This window comes from Phyllopteryx taeniolatus, chromosome 19, assembly GCF_024500385.1.
Source record: "Phyllopteryx taeniolatus isolate TA_2022b chromosome 19, UOR_Ptae_1.2, whole genome shotgun sequence".
In the NCBI taxonomy this organism is placed as follows: domain Eukaryota; kingdom Metazoa; phylum Chordata; class Actinopteri; order Syngnathiformes; family Syngnathidae; genus Phyllopteryx; species Phyllopteryx taeniolatus.
In genome coordinates this window covers 18,393,236-18,416,085 of record NC_084520.1, presented here as the reverse complement: position 1 = coordinate 18,416,085, position 22,850 = coordinate 18,393,236, and the positions used below count along the sequence as shown (strand labels likewise).

The following is a 22,850-nucleotide window of genomic DNA, read 5'->3' as shown; positions in this document are numbered from 1 at the left end:
ATCTGAGCCGTCACGCCTCCTCAGTCAACTGTGTGGAGAGACAACCGAACGCACTTTGGGGCATATCGACTGATAGGTGAGATCAGCCAATCAGAAGCAAGAATGGGAGGCGATTTCTAACCGCGAGCCAATAGGCTACCTGAAGAGGCGGGACTTGAGCGCGTCTTAGTGATGAGCTGATGTTGACTTCCAGCGTTGTTTTTTTTTAATCAGTATTTTCTGTGTCCCCGTAGATGGACGGAACACTTTGATTCGGCGCCATCCTCAAGTACACGTTCAAATTGACATTTCATCGGAGAGTTAGCTTCTCTTCACACGCTAAAGTAAGGTCTGTCGACGTTTTTCGGCACGGAGGACGCGTTAGCTTGTGGTAGTTGGCATTTTGTTGACTAAAACCTGGAAAAGGTCCTGGCGGAAGGTTGTGCTCGACTAACGTCTCGGCTCACTTTCTTAGCCTCGCAGTGTTGTCGTCGTAACCTTTTTCTCATCACACAGGCTTGACTGGCTTTGGACGTTTCTCCTCGCACTTTAGTACTGTGATCGATTGTTCATTCCGTCGTGGCTGCAAAGGTTTCGAGTGGTTTGGCATCCTCACCTGCTGCGGTCAGGAGCTCACGTGATCCACTTGTGTGCGCGCCTCGCTACTCGCGAACCAAGAACCAAGAACCAATAGCAGCAAATGCTTTGAATTGCCCATATTCATCGTCCGAACACTACATGCTCCCCAAACTCTGATCTGAAACCCGCCCATTCATTACGTAGTGGAATATTGTCTCTGGCAAATATAGCAATCCGCTTCAAAAAGTTGAATCAAGCGGCCGTATGTCAAGTGACTTGAGTTGAAGAGGCACGCTGGGTGACTGCTTAGCACATCTGCCGCCCACTTGTGAGGTTGCGGGTTCAAATCCCGCAGTTTGCATGTGCTCCCCAAAAGAGAGTCTAAATTGCCCCTAGGTGCGAGTGGGAGTGCCAATGGTTGCGACCGGTTCAGGGCGTACTTCGCCTCTCGCCCGAAGATAGGCGGGAGAAGCGGTAAAATGGATGACAAATAGGAAGGATTGGAAGTTCCCTGCTTTTTGCCGATTGCTGATTTTTGTTACGGTATGGTTTCAGATATCAGTACGGGGCTACTTTATACAAGTGAAGTATCGAAAGTCAGGATTTCGGTGACAGCTCGCGTTTGTCATTGGTCGCCGTGGTGATGACTTGTTTTCTCCTTCCCGCGTGTGCACTGAAGGATGCGCAGCGCACGGAGCCCCCCGTCCATCTCGGCCACCCCACCGGGGGACGCGCCGGACCTCAGCTTGTCCGGCTCGCGGCTCTCCTTCGTCTCCGAGAGACCCGGCGGCTGCGGCGACTCGCCCGGGAAGTTCTTGGCCCGCTCCGTGTCCGTGTCGGCGCCGTGCGAGCTGCGAGGGAAACGCAACACCTCGGTGAGGAGTCGCCACGGCGATGCCACCGATGAAAAGTCGCTCGTGCTCTCGTGAAAACGTGCGTCGGTCTCTGCAGAGCGACGCCTCGGGAAGCTCTCGCTCGGTCAAGAACCTGCGGCGCTCCAACAGCGCCGCGCACGTCGACCGGCAGGCCGACGTCGCGCTCAGGTACGTACGCGAGTGCTGTCGCGTCACCTTACGTCGCGCCATCTCTCGTCGTTACGTCACATCACGCCACGTCACGTCAGGTTACATCATGCCGTCCCGTGCCGCGCCGCGCCGCGCCACGCCACATTTCATCACGCTATGCCACACCACGTCACATAACGCCGTCACGCCGCGCCGCGCCACGCCACGCCACGCCATGCCACATCACGTCCCCTTGGTGTTCACGTCTTTCTACTTCATTTTGTCAAATAAAAAAACAAGAAAACAAAGTCTTACAAAAATATTTTTTACAAAAAGATTTCAGATTTGTTTTAAACAAAAAACATTTGAGATTTTTGAAATTCTGAATCTATTTTTATGAAATGGTTTTTTTCTTTGACCAACTCCCACAAAAAGGATACGCCTTTCAAGGCATTTATTAAAAGAACACATTTTTAACAAAATAGCTTCACATTTGACTAGTTTTTCTAAAATGTATATTTTTACAAAAATATATTTGTACATTTTTTCTTTTTACCCCCACCCAAAAAACCTTTTACCTTTTACAACAACAACAACAAACAAATCACCCTGACAAATGAAAGGGATGTAAAAATTAAGTTGGACTTTCTTTTCTTTTCTTTACTTTTCCATCCATTCATTTTCTAGCGCTTATTCGAGGTCGGGTCGCGGGGGCAGTAGCTTCAGCAGGGACGCCCAGACTTCCCTCTCCCCAGCCACTTCATCCAGCTCTTCCGGGAGGATCCCGAGGCGTTCCCGGGCCAGCCGAGAGACTTAATCTCTCCGGCGTGTCCCGGGTCGTCCCCGGGGTCACTTTCTGGCGGAACGTGCACGGAACACCTCGCCGGTGGCGTCCGGGAGGCAGCCGAATCAGGTGCCCCGGCCACCTCATCGCCGCACCGATCCGCCTGTCGAGCTCCCGCTCCGTTCTTCCCTCACTCGTGAACAAGACCCCGAGATACTTGAACTCCTCCACTTTTAAATTCTGAATATATTTTTTTATCAAAACTATTTTTGTTTTAATTTTTTTAAAAAATGAGTCATACAAAAGGAATGCCGTTTTTAAAAAAATAAAATAAAATAAAAAAAAGTTCTGAAAAACTTTTTTTACATTTACAGAAAAAAAACAAGTCTTAGAAAACATAATAAAAAGACAGTTTTTATAAAAATTTAATATTTAAAAAAAAATATATATATATAGGAACTATCCATTTTTAACCCTCAAAATAAAAAAATATAAAATATCTTTTGTTTTTAATTATACATTTCTCTTTTACAATTTTGTTAACAAAAATGAAGTCCCACAAAACAGTTTTTCTCGCTTGCATGGAAATCTAAGTTTTGTTTTTTTTACATTTTGCTACTTTTATTTAAAATACAAAACAAAAATACTCTTCCCAAAAATATATATATGTACATTTTTCTTTACCCCCCCAACAAAGAAAAAAAAAAAAAATCATCTTTTACAACAACAACCAATGAACTGGGTGAAATGGATGACCCTGCCACTCCAGGTGGGCAAGAACAGCTGGCGGGCATGAGGCCTCCTCACACGTGACGACAACGTTCAGCGCCCGTGTCGCCGGGCGGGCGAGCGTTTGTGTGCCAACATAACGTTACCACAGCCTAATAATAGCATTCGGGTAACAGAACGGCGACATAATGAGATGCCGCGGGGGGCGGGCTCCGAGGGGAGGGTCGCGACCTCGGTGTCGTCTCGCCCCCGCCTCTCCCCCGAGGAGCGAGCGAAGGAAGAAAAGCGTGCGCTCGGCGCGTCCATTGTGCGGCATCTTTTAACACCAGAAGCCCCGCCCCCACCCACTCACACACACACACACACACGAGGAATGTGCGGCGGCCGCCTGAACGCTGAAGTGGGTTTCCCCTCCCCCAAAATGTCAACTTGGGGCTGCTAGAAATGCCAAATCACGTCAAAATGTTATTTTGTGATTCACTGATAAATATTTTGAAATGTCCATCCCTTTATTAGAAACAGGACATTATGCAGAAAAATGCAGAAAAAGCACAAACATTCATGGATTCTGATTCAGTTAATGCGTCAGAAAACCTGCACAAATGTGTCCGAAGTAAAAGGAAATGTTTGTAAATGTCTTATTTTAAAAAAATCATCATCATCATCATCATCATCAGTCTGCTTTCACGGAGGACGACCGAGATCGGAGAATATTTCCCGTCCAGAGGATGACGGCAGAGGATTCGGCCAATTGGAAGTTCAGAAAGGTCTCGAAACCATTCATCCGTTCTCGAAATGGTCGTCGAGTCGTTCGATCGTTTGCTCGAATTTGTTGCATTCAGAAATGTTTTCAAATTGCTTCATTTCAATTTATGTATTCATTGGCGGAACGGTGGGAAAACTGGTTCGAGCGTCTGGCTCACAGTTCTGAGGACCCGGGTTCGATCCCCGGCCCCGCCCGTGTGGAGTTTGCACGTTCTCCCCGTGCCTGCGTGGCTTTTCTCCGGGCGCTCCGCTTTCCTCCCGCTTCCCCAAAACAAGCGTGCTCGGTTCATTGACAAGTCTAAATTGCCCGTAGGTGAGAATGTGAGTGCGACCGGTTGTTTGTTTGTATGTGCCCTGGGATTGGCCGGCGACCAGTTCAGGGCGTACCCCGCCACTCGCCCGAAGATAGCCTGGATAGAGGCCAAGCACGCCCGGGAAAATGGATGGTTTTCATTTAGTCATCATTTATTTCATAATTTTATTTGAAATAATAGCTGGGTGTTCGGAAACCAAAATATACAAAAATATGAGTAAAATGGCAATTTAATGAATATTTAGGTAAATCGAATTGTAAATACGACAATCACATCATTATTAAAATACAGTATTTTACAGAGACATTTTACCTTTCTTTTGAGTTCTCATTAATTGTTATAAAAACCTCTAATTTCAACGTGACAATGAATTATGTTGCATTTGAATTTCTTTCTGTTTTAAAAATCAAATGTGCACAAATGTTTGCCGAGCCGTGAAGTAGGCACACGTTGCGTTGTGCGCTCGGTGTGATTTGCGTGTTATTAATGCGTTGCGTGTGTGTGTGTGTGTGTGTGTGTGCGTGACCCGCATTCCTCCCAGTCCCGACCAGAGCGGCGATTACCTGACCGCGTTGGACAGCGGCGTCGACGGCCCAAAGAAACCGGACGGAACCACCTGGAACATCTTGGTATGGACACGCTTGCGCAAACACCGCGGACGTTGCGGCGTGCGTGAAACGACTTTTCACACGTGTCCTTGCGCTGACGTCAGGACGAGCGGCCTCGGGCGCCCGCCGCGCTTTACGGCGCGCGCCGCGGCGCCGGCCCGGACCCGCCCGCCGGCTCGAAGGGACGAGACTCCGCCGCGTCCTTCACCGCCAACAACAGGTTCCTCCTTTCGCCTCCGAAGCAAAACGTGTCGGGCAGACGAAGCTTTAGAAAGCCTTCATAGGTTTCGAACACTCGCGTACTTCGGCTTGCTGTCGATGAGTGTTACGCCAAAAAGAAAAAAAAAAAGCATTTTACGTTTTTATTTTTGTACAAAATTTTAAAAATCTGTTTTTACAAAATATTTTTTCACAACAATTTTTACTTGCTGTCCATTATTGCTCCAAAAATAGATTTTTTTCATTTTCATTTTTTGTTTTTGCATAGAAAAATGTTGAGGAGGGACATTCCAAAACATTTGATTTTGAACCCAAAAATTCAACTCTCAGTTTTTGTATTTTTGCATTTTTTGTTTTCAAATCAAGTCTGTCAAATACATCTATTTTCACAAAAAGATATTTGAAGAAACTACGACAAATCTATTTATATGCAAGCAATCTGTTCTTACAGAGAAAAATGCATATTTAATGGGTGGGAAATATTTGTACCCCAAAAAAACTTTTTCAAATCACAACTTGCTGTCAATTCTTCGCCCCCCAAAATCTATTTTTACATGCTTCGATTTGGTTTACATTTTTTGTTAAAGTCGTCAAGTCTGAAGAGAAAAATGCGTTTTTATTTGGGGGGTGGTTGGAAAAAATGTATTTTTACCGAAAAAGAAAAAAAAAAAAACCAACCCCTGTGGCTCGTGAGCACAATGTTTTCCCAGGCCTCAGCTGCCTGCGGGTGGCGCTGTCTCACAGCTTCCTAACGCGTCTTCTCGGTCAGGAGCAACAAGGGCGCCGTGGGGAACGCCGTCACCGCCATCCTGCACAACAACCACGGCGAGAAGCCGCTGACGCCCAAAAGCTCCAACCAGAGGCCGCCCTTCAAGTACGTACTTCCGCCCCCGGACGGCCACGCCTTCCGTCTGCTCCGCCGCGTGCCGCGGGACTCCCGCTGCGTTTCTTTCAGCAACATCTTGAAGGCCAACGACGACGTCTCTCTCGAGAGCGCCTCCCTCACCAAGTCCCAGAAGAACTTCTCTTCCGCGTCGTCCAACGACAAAAGTCCGGCCGGGCGAGGTCGCCCGCTCCCGCGGCGCCGTGAACAAGTCTCTGAGCAGGAGGCGGAGAGGTATCGCCGCCGCCTCTTTTCGCCGATACGGCCTTAAAGTCAAAGCTTCCTTTTTTGCCTGGAGATGGCACAAGGTGGCAACACATCCCCTATTTTTGGCTCACACAAACCAAGTGCAAGCCCGATTCCAATGAAGTTGGCACCTTGTGTTAACCATCAATCAAAACAGAATGCAATGATTTGCAAATCATATGTTGAATTGAGTACACTACCAAGACAAGGTATTTCATGTTCAAACTGATCGACTTGATTGTTTTGAGCAAATCCTCATGAACTTGGAATTTGAGGGCTGCAACACGCTGGGACAGGCTCACGTTTCCCACCGCGTTACGTCGTCACCTTCTCTTTCAACAACATTCCAGAAACGTTTGGGAACTGATAATTGTTGAAGCTTTGTACGTGGAATTCTTTCCCATTCTTTCCCATGACATACAGGTTGAACATGATTTGCACATCACTGTATTGTGTTTTGATTCGTTTAACACAACGTCCCAACTTCATTGGAATTGGGCTTGGACATACTGAGCACAAAAACAGCAAAATGGGAAGTTTTTCAGTGACTAAGGAAGATGGTTTCCAAAAAAGAATGAACCGTTTGCGCGCGGCCGACGTGGTCGCAGGTTCATCCAGCAGGTCAACCGGGCGGCCGTCACCATCCAGCGCTGGTACAGACGGCACGCCGGGAGGCGCAGCGCCAACCGGGCGGCACTGCGACACATCCTGGACAGCAAAAGAAAGGTTTGCTTCTCGAATTCAATATCCTACGCTCCATTGGCTCACCTTAAGTGGGATATGAAGGATATGGAATGAATGCGTTCGTTTGCTACGGCGGTAGGAGTGGCGGGAGCGAGCGGAGGACGAGAGTCGCCCGGAGCCGCCCCGAGACGACCGCAAGCTGATTCGGGAAGAAAAAGCTCACCGGGCGCGCTTGGCTGCTATCCAGGTCATCACAATTCTGGCTCAGTTCACTTTCATTAATTTGCCAGTTGTACAAGAAAAATAACGTTCATTTGTTAAAATATGCTCAATCTTTTGCAGTAAATCAATGAAACCATGATTTAATGACAAAAAAAGAATACAAAAATGTAGGTTTAAAATCCATCCGTTGTCGTTTATCCTCATCAGAGTACATTATTTTGCATGGAAAATAATTTAGCTTTATCATGACAGAATAAATTCTTTTTATTTGATTATTGATGATGAATTTCACAATTTTTTAACAGAATGAAACGTTTGTTTTCATGCTGTGGCCGTGAGGCCTTGCACTAATGTCTCCCTCTGGCGGTCGCCGAAGGAGCTGCAGCAGAAAAGAGCCCATCATCATCAGGGCGCGGAGGCGGAGCATCGGCGGCCAGGCAAGAAGTCGCCCAAGATTTTCTCAAGCAACACCGTGCCAACCTCACCTGGCGGCAACGTCACAACTGCCATCATGTCGCCCACGCACGCCAAAGCCAACAACACAGGTGGAGAAACACGTGGCACGTTATTTGATGTGTGTGACATGTGACACACAAGCATGTGTGACGTGTGTGTGTGTGTGAGAGAGAGGCGTGTGTGTGTAATACAAGTACAAGCCCAATTCCAATAAAGTTGGGACGTTGTGTTAAACGGAAATAAAAACAGAATACAACGATTTGCAAATCATGTTCAACCTATATTTTATTGAATACATGGGTAACTTACACATCCGTGAAGGCACCATTCATGCTGAAAGTTACATACAGGTTTTGGAGAAAGATATGCTGCCATCCAAGCAATGTCTTTTTCATGGACCCCCCTGCTTATTTCAGCAAGACAATGCCAAACCACATTGTGCACGTGTTACAACAGCGTGGCTTGGTAGTAAAAGAGTGCGGGTACTAGACTGGCCTGCCTGCAGTCCAGAACTGTCTCCCATTGAAAATGTGTGGCGCATTATGAAGCGTAAAATACCACAACGGAGGCCCCGGACATCGAGCAAGAATGGGAAAGAATTCCACCTACCATGCTTCAACAATTAGTGTCCTCAGTTCCCAAACGTTTATTGAATGTTGTTGAAAGAAAAGGTGATGTAACGCAGTGGTCAACATGAGCCTGTCCCAGCTTTTTGGGAACGTGTTGCAGCCATCAAATTCCAAGTTCGTCATTATTTGCTAAAAACAACAGTTTGAAGATGAAATATCTTGTCTTTGTCGTGGATTCAATGAAATACAGGTTGAACGTGATTTGCAAATCACTGGACTTGGGCTTGCCCATACATACTCACGTGCGTTACATACACTGTGTGTTGTGTTACGTGGGTTTGTATGAGTGTGTGTCGCGTGTGCGTTCCGTGATGAAAGTCGTAATGACGTGTGCCGATGCGGTCTGACTTCCATCTGAACGTCGCAGCAGACTTGAGCGAAGTGAGCTTCAGGGCGGCCTCTCCGACGTCGTCCAACAACAGAGCCTCGCCGTGTGCGCAGGTATTCCGTCTCCTGCGTTTTGCGCCGGCCCCGCCCTCGTGCTTCCGCTGTTTTCCTCACGTCTTTTGTCCTCGTAGGAGCGCGACGCCGTTGCCGTGGAAGAAAATGTCGGCTCGGTGCAGCATCGGGACAACGACGGGAAGTGGACACGTCAGGCGAGACCTCGCTTGTCTCGCCTGACGATCCCCGAGCCCGACACTTGTGACGTACGTGCGGCGTAGGAAGCGCCATCTTCACGTTTATGCCGGCCGTGGGCACAGTACGGTCCCGTAAGGGGGCGAGTACGGAAACCATGTCTAGATTTACATCTAATTTGGGATTCAATATATTTCATAAAGTAAAAGGAAAAAAATGTAAAAGCAATTTTACAAAAAGGTAATTCAATGATGATTCTGGTTCTTAAATAACAAGTAGTAAATAAAAAAAATATATACTTGCTAAAAAGAAATTAAATATAAAAATAACATCTGTACATGAAGAAAAATGCCTAATTCGTGTAATTATTAATGTTGCCTTTAAAACCTGAGAATGAATTATTATGAATATTAAGCGTGTACAAATGTGAGCACGAAAGTTTATCCACTGTCCCGTGTTTACGCTACGTGTGCGCACATGTAAAGAATATCCGCATTTGCGTGGATTCAGGTTGTCACAAGTATGCTGATTGGTCCAATGGCGCCCCCTGTTGGCGGTGTTCTGTCGGACCCGCAGCGAGTCGCGCCGCCCGAGCCGGAAACCCCGAGGCCGACCTCGAGCGGCAAGTTTCCCCCGAGTCCTCCTTCGCCCAGGAACATCAGCCCCGTGTCGGCGGCCGACGTCAAGGCCAAGAATACAGAATCCGGGCTGAACTTTGCGCCCGACGTCTGCGAGCTGTCCTGTTTCCGAGCCGTTTCGCCGTCCTTGTCCAGTTGCAGAGGGTCTCAATGCTCCCAGGTACCCGGCCGCAACAATTCCCCCCGCCGCTACGAGCCCTTTTGGATCTTATCAAACAGACCTACGGAATCGATCGATGTTCACCGTCCCGTATTCCGCGTCCTCCAGGAGCTTCGTCGCAGGTATTTGAGCGGCGGTGACGACCGATCCTGCGTGGCGTCGAAGTCCACCCTCAACGACCTGCTGGACACGCTCAAACTGCTGGAGGAGGAACCGCAGCGCCTCACCGAGCCCAAGTGTTACAACAAAGACAAATACGCTTGGCTCGACGAGGTGAGAGCGTTTGAACGACGGCGTCTTATGGCAGGCTCACGTTTGAATGTCTGCGAGTAACGTACGCCGCCGCCCCAAAAATGTTTACAATTGCTTATGTTATTAACTCACTGACTGTCAGCTGTTTTCCAACGCACAGTTGCCCGTATTGGCAGCCATCTTGGAGCCTTTTGACTGATCCGTCAAGAGCCACCCACAAAATATCGTGGGCTTCATCTTTTCGCCTGATCGCGACACACACTCTCTACTACTTCCATCCCCTTTTTATACCATCATGTTCTGTTTGAGCGTCAAGTGCCCAAACTTGTCCGACTTGATTTCTCTCCCTTGATTCCGGTTGTGATAATCGACTTGACAAGCCGAGATTCAGCCCCCAATCTTTATCTTCGACGCTGAAGCTGTGCTGATCTCAAATCCGAGGCGGCGCAGCGCCGCCATCTACGGGGATCTGTTCATCATTACGGTGCTTAACAAAGCTGAATTTCACTGACAAGCCGGGTGAGACCCTCACCCGTCCATGAACGTACCTGACAAATCGATGAGTTCGGTAAACGACTGCAGTTGACGAATCGAAATGTTAATGGTTGAAACCCGCGCTTCCCAAACATGGCGCTGTGCCGGAAATGCTCCAATACCCCAAAATGATGATTTACGCAGTTCCAAAATATGTTTTTATGCCAGCAACGGATAGTGGACAATTCAATGCCAGAAGGTCCAGCGAACCTGCGTATCCGCCTGTTGCCGTTCATGCAGCAGAATAATAACTCAGGCAGGTGCAAATGTACATAATATTAAGACATAATCATCATTACTCTAGTACAACGCCGCATTCATTCATTGACGCGTGCGATTCGGTGGCTTGGCGATGCAATCTGTAAAAGTATGTCGGATTCTCGGGCCGTTTTGCTGAAAGCATGCTCCAGACAATTTTCAAGACCCCGGGAAGTGTTTGAAAAGAGAAAAAAACAAGAACGGTACTTTCTGTCTCCTCGAAAGGACGTCGATGCGGACTCTCTGACGGCTGACAACCTGGAGCGTCACGTCCGGCTCAGCCTGCCGGCGCCTGCGGACGGAGCGGCGCTGCTGTCGGAGGCCAAGCTGCAGAGCATCATCAACTTCCTGGATGAGATGGAGAAGTCGGAGCAGGAGCGCCCGCGTTCGGCCACCTCGCACAGAGAGGTTCGCCGTTGCTCTCCCCAGTCTGAGGCAAACCGGCGATACACGCGGGCATGTCTTCTTTATCCTCTGTGAAGAGTGCGGCTCGCTGAGGACTGAGGAGTCTCGTGTCTATCCGTCTGTCTGTGTTATACTGCCCCCAGGTGGCCAAGGAGGAGTGACACAAGGTCCCTTCAATTGAAGCAAAACATTTTATTCTTTGCATTCTATTTGATGATGTCATTGCTTTTAGAAAGTATGACAAGAGAGAGTGCTATTTTCCTCATTAAAAAAAACTCAGCAGTTGGATCTCCAATTTTCCAATCTCGCAAGTCGAAGCAAAAATATCTTCGCAATGACTGCTCGGGTCTTCGGCACCTGAAGGCACCAGCGCATTGGCTTTTTGGTGAACGATATTGTATAAAATGCCCACCTTGTGATTGGGGAGTAGGGAACGAGCGAAAGCGTTCGAAATCATTCGCTCCTTCCCTACCAGTGACGAGATTTGTCCGAAACAACAGGCTGCCCAAATGCTGAATCCGGTTGGAGTGGCAACTTCAACTTGCAGCTCTAGTTAGCCCCCCAAAATGTCCACTCCAATCCCTTAGCAGTGATTAAGGGAGAAAGGAATGAGTGAAAGATTCCGAACACTGTTGCTGCCTGGGCGATCGTTTACGCATTCCCCGCTCCCTAAGCACTACAAAAAGGATCTGCGGTGGAAGTCCAAGTCTTAAGTCCACCGTATGCAAATCCCAGTATGGTGACGCCGATGTTCCTCTTGGCGCGTCGTCAGGCGCCGTTCTTGGAGGAGGAGGCGGCGCCCGTGGCGGACCAGGCTTCGGCCACCGCCGCCCAAGTGTCTGGATCCATCATGAGGATCAAGATGGAGCTGGAAGAGAAGAAGCGTGTGGTGGAAATGCTGCAGAACGCGCTGGTGAGGCTCACGGCAACGTGGGGGCACCTGTGGCGTTTGCGCCGTCTCCGTCCCTATCCTGGTTCTTCTCATCCTCCCGTCAGGCCCAGCAGAGAGAGCTGACGGTGCAGCACGTGAAGGAAACGGAGAAGGAGCTGAGCCGAAACCTTCAACTGCAGAGGGACCAGTACGAAGCTACGGTGCAGAGACACCTCGCCTTCATCGACCAGGTAGACGTCCATTTCTTCAATAGGTGAACATTTGCGAGAGGCGAACCATAATAAACAGCCGCAGGGCAAGATGTGGAAATGCTCGTACGGCCACTTCAACCTGAGTCAAACGCACAGGAATTCCGAAAAATCGGTTGATGGGTTCCAGGGAGATTGAGTTTTTGGGTGTGTTTTTGGGTGATAGGGCCCTTCGAAAATCTGGTCAAGATTTGTCTTCAAATAAACGGAAAACGGTCAAACTTGATCGAGGCTGCAATTAAGGATTATTTTGATCATCGATTCATCGGTCGATTCTTTTTGTCCATGAATTGGGTAAAACGATTTAAAAAATGTCCATCCTTTTATAAAAACGGGGCATTATTTCAAATTGACAGCGCAGAAAATGCAGATACATGAGTTGATTATGATTCTGTTTGAGCCATAAAATTGTTTGCAAATATCTTATTTTGATGCATTCGCAAAAGATTTACAGTTGAGAGGATTTGGACAATTTCAAGTTAAACAAACTCTCCAACGATTAATGGGTTCTCAAAATACTTTATCCATTCTTTTGATCATTGAGGAGTTGTTGCAGCGCTACTCCAAACGATCCGTAGGTGTGAAATGTAAGTGTGTGTGTGCTGGTTTGTCAAAATGCGCCTCGCAAAAGGCTGGCGGCCAGTCCGGGGTGTGCCCGCCTCTCGCCAGAAGTCTCCTCCTCACCCGCCGCCCAAGTGAGGATAAGCGCTACAGAAAACGAACTGGTCGATGTTCAACCAAAATAGAATAACAAAGCGCTGCTAGCTCCGCTTTCCTCCCGCATCCCAAAAACCTGCGTGCTAGTTTGATGGGAGGCTCTAAATCGCCCGAAGGTGTGAACGGTCGGTTGTTTGTTTGTTTGTGTGTGGCCTGCGATGGGCTGGCGACCAGTTCAGGGCGTACCCCGCCTCCCGCCCGGAGATAGCCGGGATAGGCGCCGGCACGCCCGCGACCCGCGTGAGAAGAAGCGGCACGGAAAACGGATGGATGGAGTTCTGCTAGCTTACTGCAAACTAGCATAGATGGGCTAACGTAGATTAGCATTGCCGTTCCATGATTTCGTGTATTTATTTCATCATTTTGTCAAGCGTCCGTCTGTCCTTCCGCAGCTGATCGGCGACAAAAAAGCTCTGAGCGAGCGATGCGAGGGCGTCATCGCCGAGCTGAAGCTGGTGGACCACAAGTACACCAAGAAGATCTCGCAGATGCAGGAGCAGCACGAAATGGTGACCACCGCCACCTTTCAGCATTTATTACATCTCTTCATATCCAGCGACACTAGTACACCTCACTGTGTACTAGTAACCGCTTTGTCCTCACTAGTAAGACAATACAGTCGATGATTAATATAGTAATATACGAGAATACGGAGGAAATGCTCAAACTGCGTTCCATAAAGCTGTTTGAGCATTGAGCTGATATCCTGCTTGAGGTCATTGTACTAGTACACTCTGTGTCCTCACTAATAGGGATACTTGGTTGACACTGGTTGACAATGGCCTTCACCTAGTATTATGGTGATGTGACGTTACGAAATTCTACTAGTTATCATCGAGCGCTTGGCTAATAACACTACAAGTGCACAGATCTCAATTAGATATCCTTGAGGAGTCTACTAGTGCACGACACATGCGTACTAGTTAGAGCTAGTAGTGTTACTAGTGCAGTAATTTACTAGTAAGGTTTAATGGCGCATTAGAAGGGCAAAAGTGTCGCTAGTGGGGGAAAAAATGACCAATGAGACGAGTGCACTGACTAGTGAGGAAAAAGAGTACGCTGGATATCAAGGATCTGGACTAAATGCTTTCTGGAAAGCCATTTGACCATTTCTTCCAGATTGTATAAACTAGTAACATGACTCAACGCACTAGTAGTTGAAACAAATGCTCGAATGAGGACAGAGAGTGTACTAGTGCCGGAACTTGCAGCTGTATATAGCTGAAATACTGAAAGCCTTGTTTTCCTCAACCTCTGCCTTCTGCCGCCCGGGCGTCTTTCTTCATCGGTGTAACGGCCTCTTCCTCGTCTTCCTCGTGGCGGGGATCGCCGAGGCTACGTCTTCGTCGTCGTCGTCGTCGTCTTCGTCCTCTCCTTCGTCCTCTTCCTCTGCTTCCGGTTTCCGGCGTCAGGTTTGGCAAATCCTGGGTCCGCTGTGCGAGGTAACGCTTCCTCTGCTCCTCCGACGTGCTGCTCCCCTTCCGCCTTCACGCCGCCATCTTTTCTCTTTTTCCTTTCACTCGTTTGTCGTCCCGCCAGATGCTCGCTCTGCATGTGATTCTTCATCATCATCATCATCATCATCATCCTTGCCATCATTTGGGGGGAGTCTTCATCCTCACGCCGCTCCTGTCGAGCGAACACGCGACGCGACGCGACCGCCCCCTCCTTCTGGGAGCCGCCAGTGACATTGTCTTCTTCCTCTTTTTCCTTTTCCTGCGCTCTTTCTCATTCTTCTCTCCTCCTCATTCCTCCACCCCGCCTCTTCTTCTACCCATCTTCCTCCTCCTTCGTCCTCCTCATTTCCTTCTCTCCCTCCTCTTGCTCCCCAACAGGAGATCAAGAAGCTGAAGGAGCTGATGAGCGTCACGGAGAAGATCCGGCGGGAGAAATGGATTGACGAGAAAACCAAGAAGATCAAAGAGATTACGGTTAAAGGTTACCAAAAAAGAAAAGATGGCCAGGTGCACCTCCTGAAGGTTCTCCTTCTCATCTAATGTCCCTCCTCGTACTATTCCTCCTCGCCAGGTTTGGAGCCCGAGATCCAGAAGCTGATCTCCAAGCACAAGCAGGAGCTGAAGAAGCTGCGCGCGCTGCACGAGGCCGAGCTGCTGCAGGCGGAGGAGCGGGGAGCCGAGCGCTGCGCCCGGCAGTGCGAGGAGCTCCGGCAGCAGCTGGAGAGCGAGAAAGAGGAGCGCTGCCGCGAGGAGCGAGAGTCGGCCCGCCGCGGCTTCGAGAAGCGGCTCCGCGACGAGGAGATGTCCCTGCAGCGGCACAGGAGACGCGTCCACAAGGAGGTGGCCGACGAGAAGGAGCGGCTGGCGCAGATGGCGGTCAGGTAGATGCCCGTCCGGGTCACGCTGATGTGTAAAAAGTGAGAAGAAAAGCCCTCCGCCGTCCTTCCTCGGTGCGCAGGCAGCGAGCGGAGATGGAGGAGCTGCGTCGGCGCATGGAGGAAAACTCCAGCGTGGCCGGACGGGTGTTCAGGGAGGAGCTGGACAAAACCAGAGAGGAGCAGGAGAGGAGACACCAGGTGGGACCTCGGCCGCTCCAAACGCGCTTAAAAACACTTTTGCCATTTCAAATTCCTCCCGCAACATTTGCCGTATGCTAGCTTGCGCTTCCTTAAAAAGAGCTCCAACATAAACAATGTGGCCGAGACTCCCGGACACAACCCAAGGCCGCTTCTCCCCGACGTAGAAAAATGGGTTAGGGTTAGGGTTATAAAGCGCGCCGAAGCCACTGACAAAAGTGCCGACGATACCCATCGGTGTATGGCGGATTGCAGCGCAGCGCAATGCAGGAATCGCTCTGAATCCGCCTATATACGCAAACAAATAATCATCGGCTCACACGCACGCAGGGTTGCGTTTCTTTGCTTTTATTTGGCTTGGTTTTGTCTGCTGTCAGGTAGGCATTGCAAATGACTATTTATTATCAGGTGATTACATGGATAAATAAAGGTTAAGAAAAAAACTAAACTCGCTTGACTCCAGTTACTACTTGAGCCGCGGCTTTGGCGGCATCGTGTGGCATCGTGTGGCATCTCATAACATGACAGAAAGAGCGCAAAATGAAGAAATAATAATTGAGCATTTGAACCGTGTGATGCGCTTTGAGCGCGAAGGGCCGTGCGAAGTCAGATGCGCTTCAATAATTTCGTTACCAGGCGGAGATAAAGAAGCTGCAGGAGCATTTCGAGCAGGAGAAGATGAACTGGGAGGAGGAATACAGGAAGAAACAGGTGAGACGGCGGCACCGCCCGAGTTACTACGCTACAAGCCGCGCCAGTGTTATTGCTGAAGAGTGTGTGTGTGTGTTTTGTGTTTCAGGAGGTGGGGCTCTTGAGGCACGAGCGCCAGCTGCGAGAGGAACTGCGGCAGGAGCGCGACAAAGAGATCCAGCTCGCTATCTGGACGCTGGAGGAGGAGAGCAACAAAGACAAGGAGGAGTGCGAGAGGGCCGCCCAAAACAGGTAGGTGCGTGGGTGCGTGCGTGCGTGCGTGCGTGTAGGGCTGGGTGATATGGCCTTGAAATGAAATAGCGGGTTTTTTCACCAAAAATGCAATTTCCCATTGTAATAAATCTTTTTCCCTTTGCGCATAGATAAAGCAAATGGCAATATTATTCAAAACGTTTTTCCCACCTTACTGGAATCGCTTGAAATGTTGTCAACTTCCACAGACATAATAGAAATATTTTTGTATCCTTTACAGTAGCGGCGCAACGATTAATTGACAGCTCATCAAATATTAAATGAATCGATTCAATTCTTTTTGAAAATCGATTCGTTTTCCTCCAACATATACAGTGGACAGATACGTATACATATAGAACATATACAAAGGATACTTGTAAGAGAATCTTTGATCACAAACAATGCAGCTCAGCGCTTTCTCCCCCGTGTCATATACAATGGCGGCGGCACGGGGGACGACTGGTTAGCACATTTGCCTCACAGTTTTGGGGACTGGGGTTCAAATCCCGGCCCCGCCTGTGTGGCGTTTGCATGTTCTCTCTGTCATTGTTGTGTATAAACTACAATCTAGCTGTTCACAATATTGATCTAATCCGTTTCAATCAAATACATGATACTCACCGGAGATGGAGGCAGACCTCCTCTCTGTGTAAGCTAGCTCATACGTGCTGCTCTGAAAGCGGCCCAGAAAATCCTTTTGCGGCGACAAAAAAAGCCAGACCGCAATATGTTGCTTGGCCTAGCCCCCGCAAAGTCGAGTTAAAAAAAATACAAACATTCAAAAAGTGGCCCTGAATTTTTAATCATGTCCTAAATCGTACTCTTCAGTCAATCCATGCACATATTCAGCTCAACCAATCGGGGGACGGGAAAAATACCAACGTGGCTCGAGTGGTAAATCTCAAATCTGATTGGTTAGACAATGCTGTGTGTGTGTGTGTGTGTGTTTGACTTGGTTGACGCCAGCAACCTGATTCTGAAGGCCTTGGGCAGATTATATTTAAATGGCAACACAGAGAAGCTGGAATCTGATTGGACAAAGAACTTTTCTACATATACAGTACTGCACACGACTGGCAGCGGAGCAAAGCACACGCACACGTGCTATGAAATGAAGCAACATATATTGTTTTAGTCACATATGTTTTATTATATGCTAGCTATGATAATAAATAATAATGTAACTAAGTTGTCATCGTAGGTCAGTGCTTTTGATAGTGTTTAGGCCAGCAGAGAAGACTCTGAAAGCCCTCACTGCACTCCACCGCGTTTGCCGGACATTTGTCCGTCATCTCGCGTCCGTCGCCGCCGGCAGGCTGAACCGCGTGAGGGAGACGTACGAGGCGGAGCTGAAGGAGCTGGAGCGTTCCCTGAGGGAGGCGCTGGACAAGCAACAGGAGCTGAGGAAACAACACACGGACACACTTCAACAGCTCGACGCCGTCAAGGACGTGCTGCGGCAGAAGGAGCAAGACGTGCAAATGGTCACTCAAGTGAGCAACACTCGCGTCGCGCCATGTGAATTACAAAAAGACCATTTTTAAAAGCGCAGTGTTTCTACTGCAAAGCACAACTGCGCGTCTATGCTAAACCGTGTTAGCTAGTGTAATACTTTCAGTCACTTTACTGAACAAACCCAAACCAAATGAACTGACGCCGAGTCAGTCGGCGCGCAGACTGGTCGACAGTTAGCTAGTTCACAGCCAGCTGCTAACCTGAGCTCACAACAGCAGTCAGCTCTGCGTTCTCATTGGGTGACGCCCACGTCTCTCACCGGCCTAGGCCTCGGCTTTTACACCCACAGACATTCAAAGTCACAGATACTACGGTATTGAACGCGAGGATAGCGACTCCAAGAGGACAAAAATAATACCTGCACCTCGCACGCATATTTTGTATCGGTATGGTTGTCGGATAATGACATATTTTTCAACTCCGATTATTACTAGGATAATCAATAAGATGATGGCTAGAATAATCGATTGTGAAAAGTATTCCAAAGCCCCGACCCTACACCGTTGGCCGTGACATGGTCACGTCACGTCACGTCACGCGGTAGCACGGCTCAGCGTTGGTTTCTGTGCGCCACGGCGGTGTGTTCAGAACCGGGACCGGCTGCTGGAGGAGCGCCACGGGCTGGCCTCGGTGATCCGGCAGGAGTTTAGCGCGCGTCTGCTGCTGGCCGAGGAGGATGCGCAGAGGACCAGGCTGGAGGCGGACGAGGTGCGGGCCGCGCTCCGGGCGGAGGTGGACAGGATGACCAAGGAGAAGGAAGACGAGCTCCAGCAAGTGCACCAGCGGTAAGCGACCATTTTCTAGCGCTCTCACAATGTGTAGTAAGTATCGCTTCTCCCCTATGTCGTGCATCCCACAGTGCATCTTGAATCCCTTCGTAGTGATTCGGGAGTAGGGAAAGTGTGAACACACCTCGGACAAATGAAAAGTAGTTTTGGACGCCGTTAACTCATTCACTACCGTGGACGTTGGAAATAATCAACTGGATTACCGAGTTCCCGTTTTTCCACGGGGATGCGCGCAAGAGGGTTCCGCCCATCTTGTCACGGAAATGTCAGATGGAATGACAAACAGACGCCGGTCGATGGCTGCTTTGCACCGCACCGCTTTGGATTCAAGGTCAGCACAGCTTTTCAGTAGAACGGGAAGATTAGGCGGTCGCTTCGATTGTGACGGAGAGAAATGCCAACACGTTTTGGCATAAATTTCAGGTATAAACCAGTGGTTCTCAAACCTTTTACACGAAGTACCACCCCAAAAAGTACATCATTGAAAAAACAGTAGCGGAGTAGACCCATGTGTTCATCAAGAACTCGGCAAAGATTTTAAACCTCATGTATATTTCATATTATTGTTAATGTATATCTTATATAAGACTGAAAAAATATATTGCACATAAGTGAAATAAAATTATACAAAAAATGGTCACTCAAACTCATTTCTGTCACGGGGCCACATCGCAGTTATGGTTCCCCTCGGAGGGCCGTTGTGGCTGCAAACCCATATGATTGGCTCATATTATTATATATACACAAATTCATGAATAATTACTTTTGAAATCAGAAGCCAGTAAAAACTCTTTGTTCAACTACAGTATGAATCCATTTTATTTTAAAAGGGGGGTTGGTAAAAAAACAAAAATGCTTGCGATATCTCAATATTTTTAAAAGTGAAGCCAATGTGTAATTCTGGTATTTTAGCAAGAAACACAAAACGGATGCACCCGCTCGCGGGCCACATACAATGACGTGGCGGGCCGGATCTGGGCCCCGGGCCACCAGTTTGACACCCGTGTTCTAAATGATTTGATGCGCAGGTTTTGTACTTAAACGCTGAATAAAACATAACTGTACTTAAGAAATGTACCGTACTGGTATAAAAAGGCCAACATTATGCGCAACGTTAACATTGAATTCAGTGCTTCTTCCCCGTACCATGAGAGGGAGCCCACGTACCACGAGTGGTACTTTGAGAACAACTGGTTTAAACGAAATGTGTGTCGCAATCGGGAGAGAAGTTGACATGGTTCACGTTGTGAATGGCGAATGTCAGGTCGATAGTTCGCCGACGTTCGACTCGAGTCGTGTGGTGAGTCAGCCCCGTTCGCGTCACCATATTAGCGTCACAAAAAGTTCCTTTTCTCCACTTTTGGGTCAGAAAGTGGTGTTTTTGGTTCCACTGCTGTCACGAACAGAAAATGCGTGAAACTATTTTTTTTTTTTTATGTACAAAGAACTTCCTTTCCATGCTTGTTGTGATATGTTCACGCCACAGCTCATGAATTTATTTCGTGGCGGAAACGGTGAATCATTTTTCTGTGTCAGCGCAATGCATCATGGGACTTGTTGCCGTGGTTGTTTTGCAGCTTTTCAAGATGCATTGTGGGCTACATTGAGGGCATTACGTAGGCGATACGCGTGACGCATTCCACCAGCACGAGAAAACGGCTGACTCGCTTCAGGTTGGCCTTTTTTAAAAACGTCCGCCGCGATGCTCATTGATGACATCATCGCCTTCTTCAGAGTCAAGTCGGCCATCTTGAAGAAAGACGAGGCGGTCGACGCTCTGCGGAGGCAGCACGAGGTGAGTCGCGTGCGTGACCGGGACGGACGGAGCCTCGCGATTGGCTCGCTGACGTATCGGCGCTGCGCTCGCTGTCGTCCGATAGGCTGCTCTGAAGAGGGCGGAGCACCTGGAGGCCTTGTGGGAGGAGCAAAGGAGGCAGCTGCTGGAGAAATGACCACAGGACCGCTAACGAACCCCCCACCGCAAACTCTGAAGTACTTTGCCTTGTCCAGCCGCCCCTCAGAGACCCCCCCCCCCACACACACTCACACACTTGTGACACTGAAGGAACTCAGTGGGTTGAAGTGACTGACTTAGTGACACGACAGCTTTAAGTGACTAATTTAGAGACTCAAAGTGACAAAGGGGTTTAAGTCCCTCAGTTGAAGCGGCTTCAAAGACTTTCAAGGGGTTGAGAGTGACTTAGCGACTTAGAATGATTTTAGGGTGACTTATAGTGACTTAGTGAATTACTTGGAGTAAATTAAGGGGGTTTAAAGGGGCTTAGAGTAACTTAATGACTTACTTAGAGTAACCTGGTAGCCTGGATGACTTAGTCATTTCGTGAAGAATCTGACTTAAAGTGGCTGAAAGGGAGCCAAAAATGAAGAAAGTGACTTAGGGGGGTTTAAAGTGAGTTGAAGGGAATGACTTGGAGTGACTTGAAAATGACTCAAGGGCGACTTTGGGTAACTTAAAGTGGCTGAAGTTGAATCTGTGAAGTCAGAAGTGACGTGAGGGACCAGCTGGAACCTACTAATAAGATTTTGCCGCTGCCCATACTGGCCCCTCCCCCTACAGAGCAAGAATGCCTCCATGTTCTTTTCCAGATGTTTCTGGGAGCAGCCCGGGCAAGCCTGCACCTCGGGGGCGGGGGCGGGGGCGCTACTCAGGGTGACTCATGTGTTTTGTCCCCCGGGGGCGAGCGGCAGCACTCGAACGGTGTGAGGGGGGAGAAAGAAAGAGAAGAGGAAGAAAACGAAAGAAAGAAGGACGCAAATAGAGTAAGTTGACGTGTGTTTTGAGGCCGCCTTCAAGCCATGCAAGCGAGGAAAAAGAAGATTGGAAAAAAGTGAGCAAGCGAGGGGGGTGGGGGCTTTCCAACGAGGACAGTCGTCAGATCATGTGACTTTTACAACGCGAGCAAGCGGTTCAACAAACATCTGAACGAAGGACAGCGGGACGCGAGCCGACGTGTACTTATTTTCACGAAGCCTTCCTGCGGTTTTCCGGCTGCTCCTGTAACAGAAACAACGTGACCGCGAGGAACATTTTTCTGCGGTCGTCCCTCCCCGGCCGGCCACGGCGTCGTGACATGCGAAAAGGGATATGGAGATCAAACCTGACTCGAGCTCACTTGAACTGGGCCGAATCGATTTGGACACATCGCAAACTGCAGTTACAGAAATGTGCAGATATCACACAAATTCCCATCGCTGTATTAGAAATCATTTTCCAAATCAAACATCCTTCCCAGGCGGATAATCAACCCAATTTTTGTGTTGAGTCACCAAATGGTGCCACGCCGCTGTTTTAAAGCACCTCGACGCTACTCGGCGGTGGTGGTGGTGGTTGTTGTACTTCGGAGCCGCCCGGTGCTCTCCGGCAGGTCAAAGGGGGGACGGCCGAAGAGTGGGCGGAACCAAGCCTTCCGAGTCTCGTGACCCGCTTTGCTCCGGAGCGCCTCTCGTCTTTCGGCGGATTTCCTTTCTGCGGCCCGCAAACAAAAGAACCTCTATCGACGCTTCTCGACGACACTTTGCCCCCGAGGGGGACTTTATGGCAAAGAATCCTGTGAAGTCCGCGATGTATTCGTCCATATCGTGCAAACGCATTCATAAAGACACCATCAAAATGAGGAGCATCAATTATTTTGCAAAAATACACAAGCATTAAAAGATTTGTATTACATTACTCAAAAGTAGCATGAGTGAGTTTATTCAAATGAACTTTTATTTGTAACGATCATTTAGCTGTTTTTCCCATAACATCGGTTATTCCAATCTTTTTTTGAAGCTGATTTATCTCGCTTTTGATTGATTTACTGTAAATAATGAAATACAAATAATTTTACATGAACAGAAAAAAATCATTTGAACTGGTTAATTCTACTTATTTGCAAATGATCTATTTTGTTATAGAACTATTTTACATATATCAAACATTTATATGGAATAATTGGTTGAATCTTGTTTTATGAAAATTAGTTCACCTGTTGCATTAATTGAGCTGTTTTTCCCTACAATTGGTTATTTCAAATGTATCATTTTTATTTATATATTGCATTGAATATTGTTTGAATTGATCTGTTGTAGATTAAAAAAAAAACAATTTAAGAAACAGTTGTACATGTACAGTAAAAAATATTCTGAATCATTTTTTTTTTATATAGGTTATTAAAATAAACTATTTTACAATCACATGCATTTTGTTTCATCTCTACAGATGTGCTACAATTGAATACATTTATTAGGAATAACAGCCTTTGAAAATGCACGCATTTAATTATGA

At 48.1% G+C, this 22,850-nt stretch overlaps 1 protein-coding gene across 12 annotated transcripts; it reads left to right on the top strand.

Moving 5' to 3' along the window:
• The first annotated feature begins 163 nt into the window (after positions 1 to 163).
• On the top strand, positions 164 to 22,253 carry cep131 (centrosomal protein 131). 12 transcript variants are annotated; one of them, XM_061755339.1, is made up of 28 exons: positions 164 to 323; positions 1,238 to 1,433; positions 1,510 to 1,601; positions 4,696 to 4,783; positions 4,867 to 4,982; positions 5,751 to 5,855; positions 5,937 to 6,098; positions 6,719 to 6,836; positions 6,934 to 7,041; positions 7,393 to 7,561; positions 8,469 to 8,542; positions 8,620 to 8,748; positions 9,188 to 9,475; positions 9,584 to 9,748; positions 10,745 to 10,927; positions 11,697 to 11,837; positions 11,921 to 12,046; positions 13,174 to 13,290; positions 14,194 to 14,223; positions 14,617 to 14,719; positions 14,810 to 15,119; positions 15,197 to 15,314; positions 15,951 to 16,025; positions 16,114 to 16,256; positions 17,575 to 17,752; positions 18,363 to 18,559; positions 20,297 to 20,357; positions 20,443 to 22,253. In XM_061755339.1, exons 2-28 carry the CDS (start codon positions 1,239 to 1,241, stop codon positions 20,512 to 20,514), a joined length of 3,663 nt encoding a protein of 1,220 aa, XP_061611323.1. In that variant the 5' UTR covers positions 164 to 323; position 1,238; the 3' UTR covers positions 20,515 to 22,253. The 12 variants fall into 12 exon arrangements, 11 of the variants coding, with proteins under 11 accessions (XP_061611323.1, XP_061611318.1, XP_061611315.1 ...); XM_061755334.1 differs by having other exon boundaries at positions 17,461 to 17,752; XM_061755331.1 differs by having other exon boundaries at positions 5,751 to 6,098; positions 17,461 to 17,752; positions 20,443 to 20,554; positions 21,170 to 22,253.
• The last annotated feature ends 597 nt before the right edge of the window (positions 22,254 to 22,850 follow it).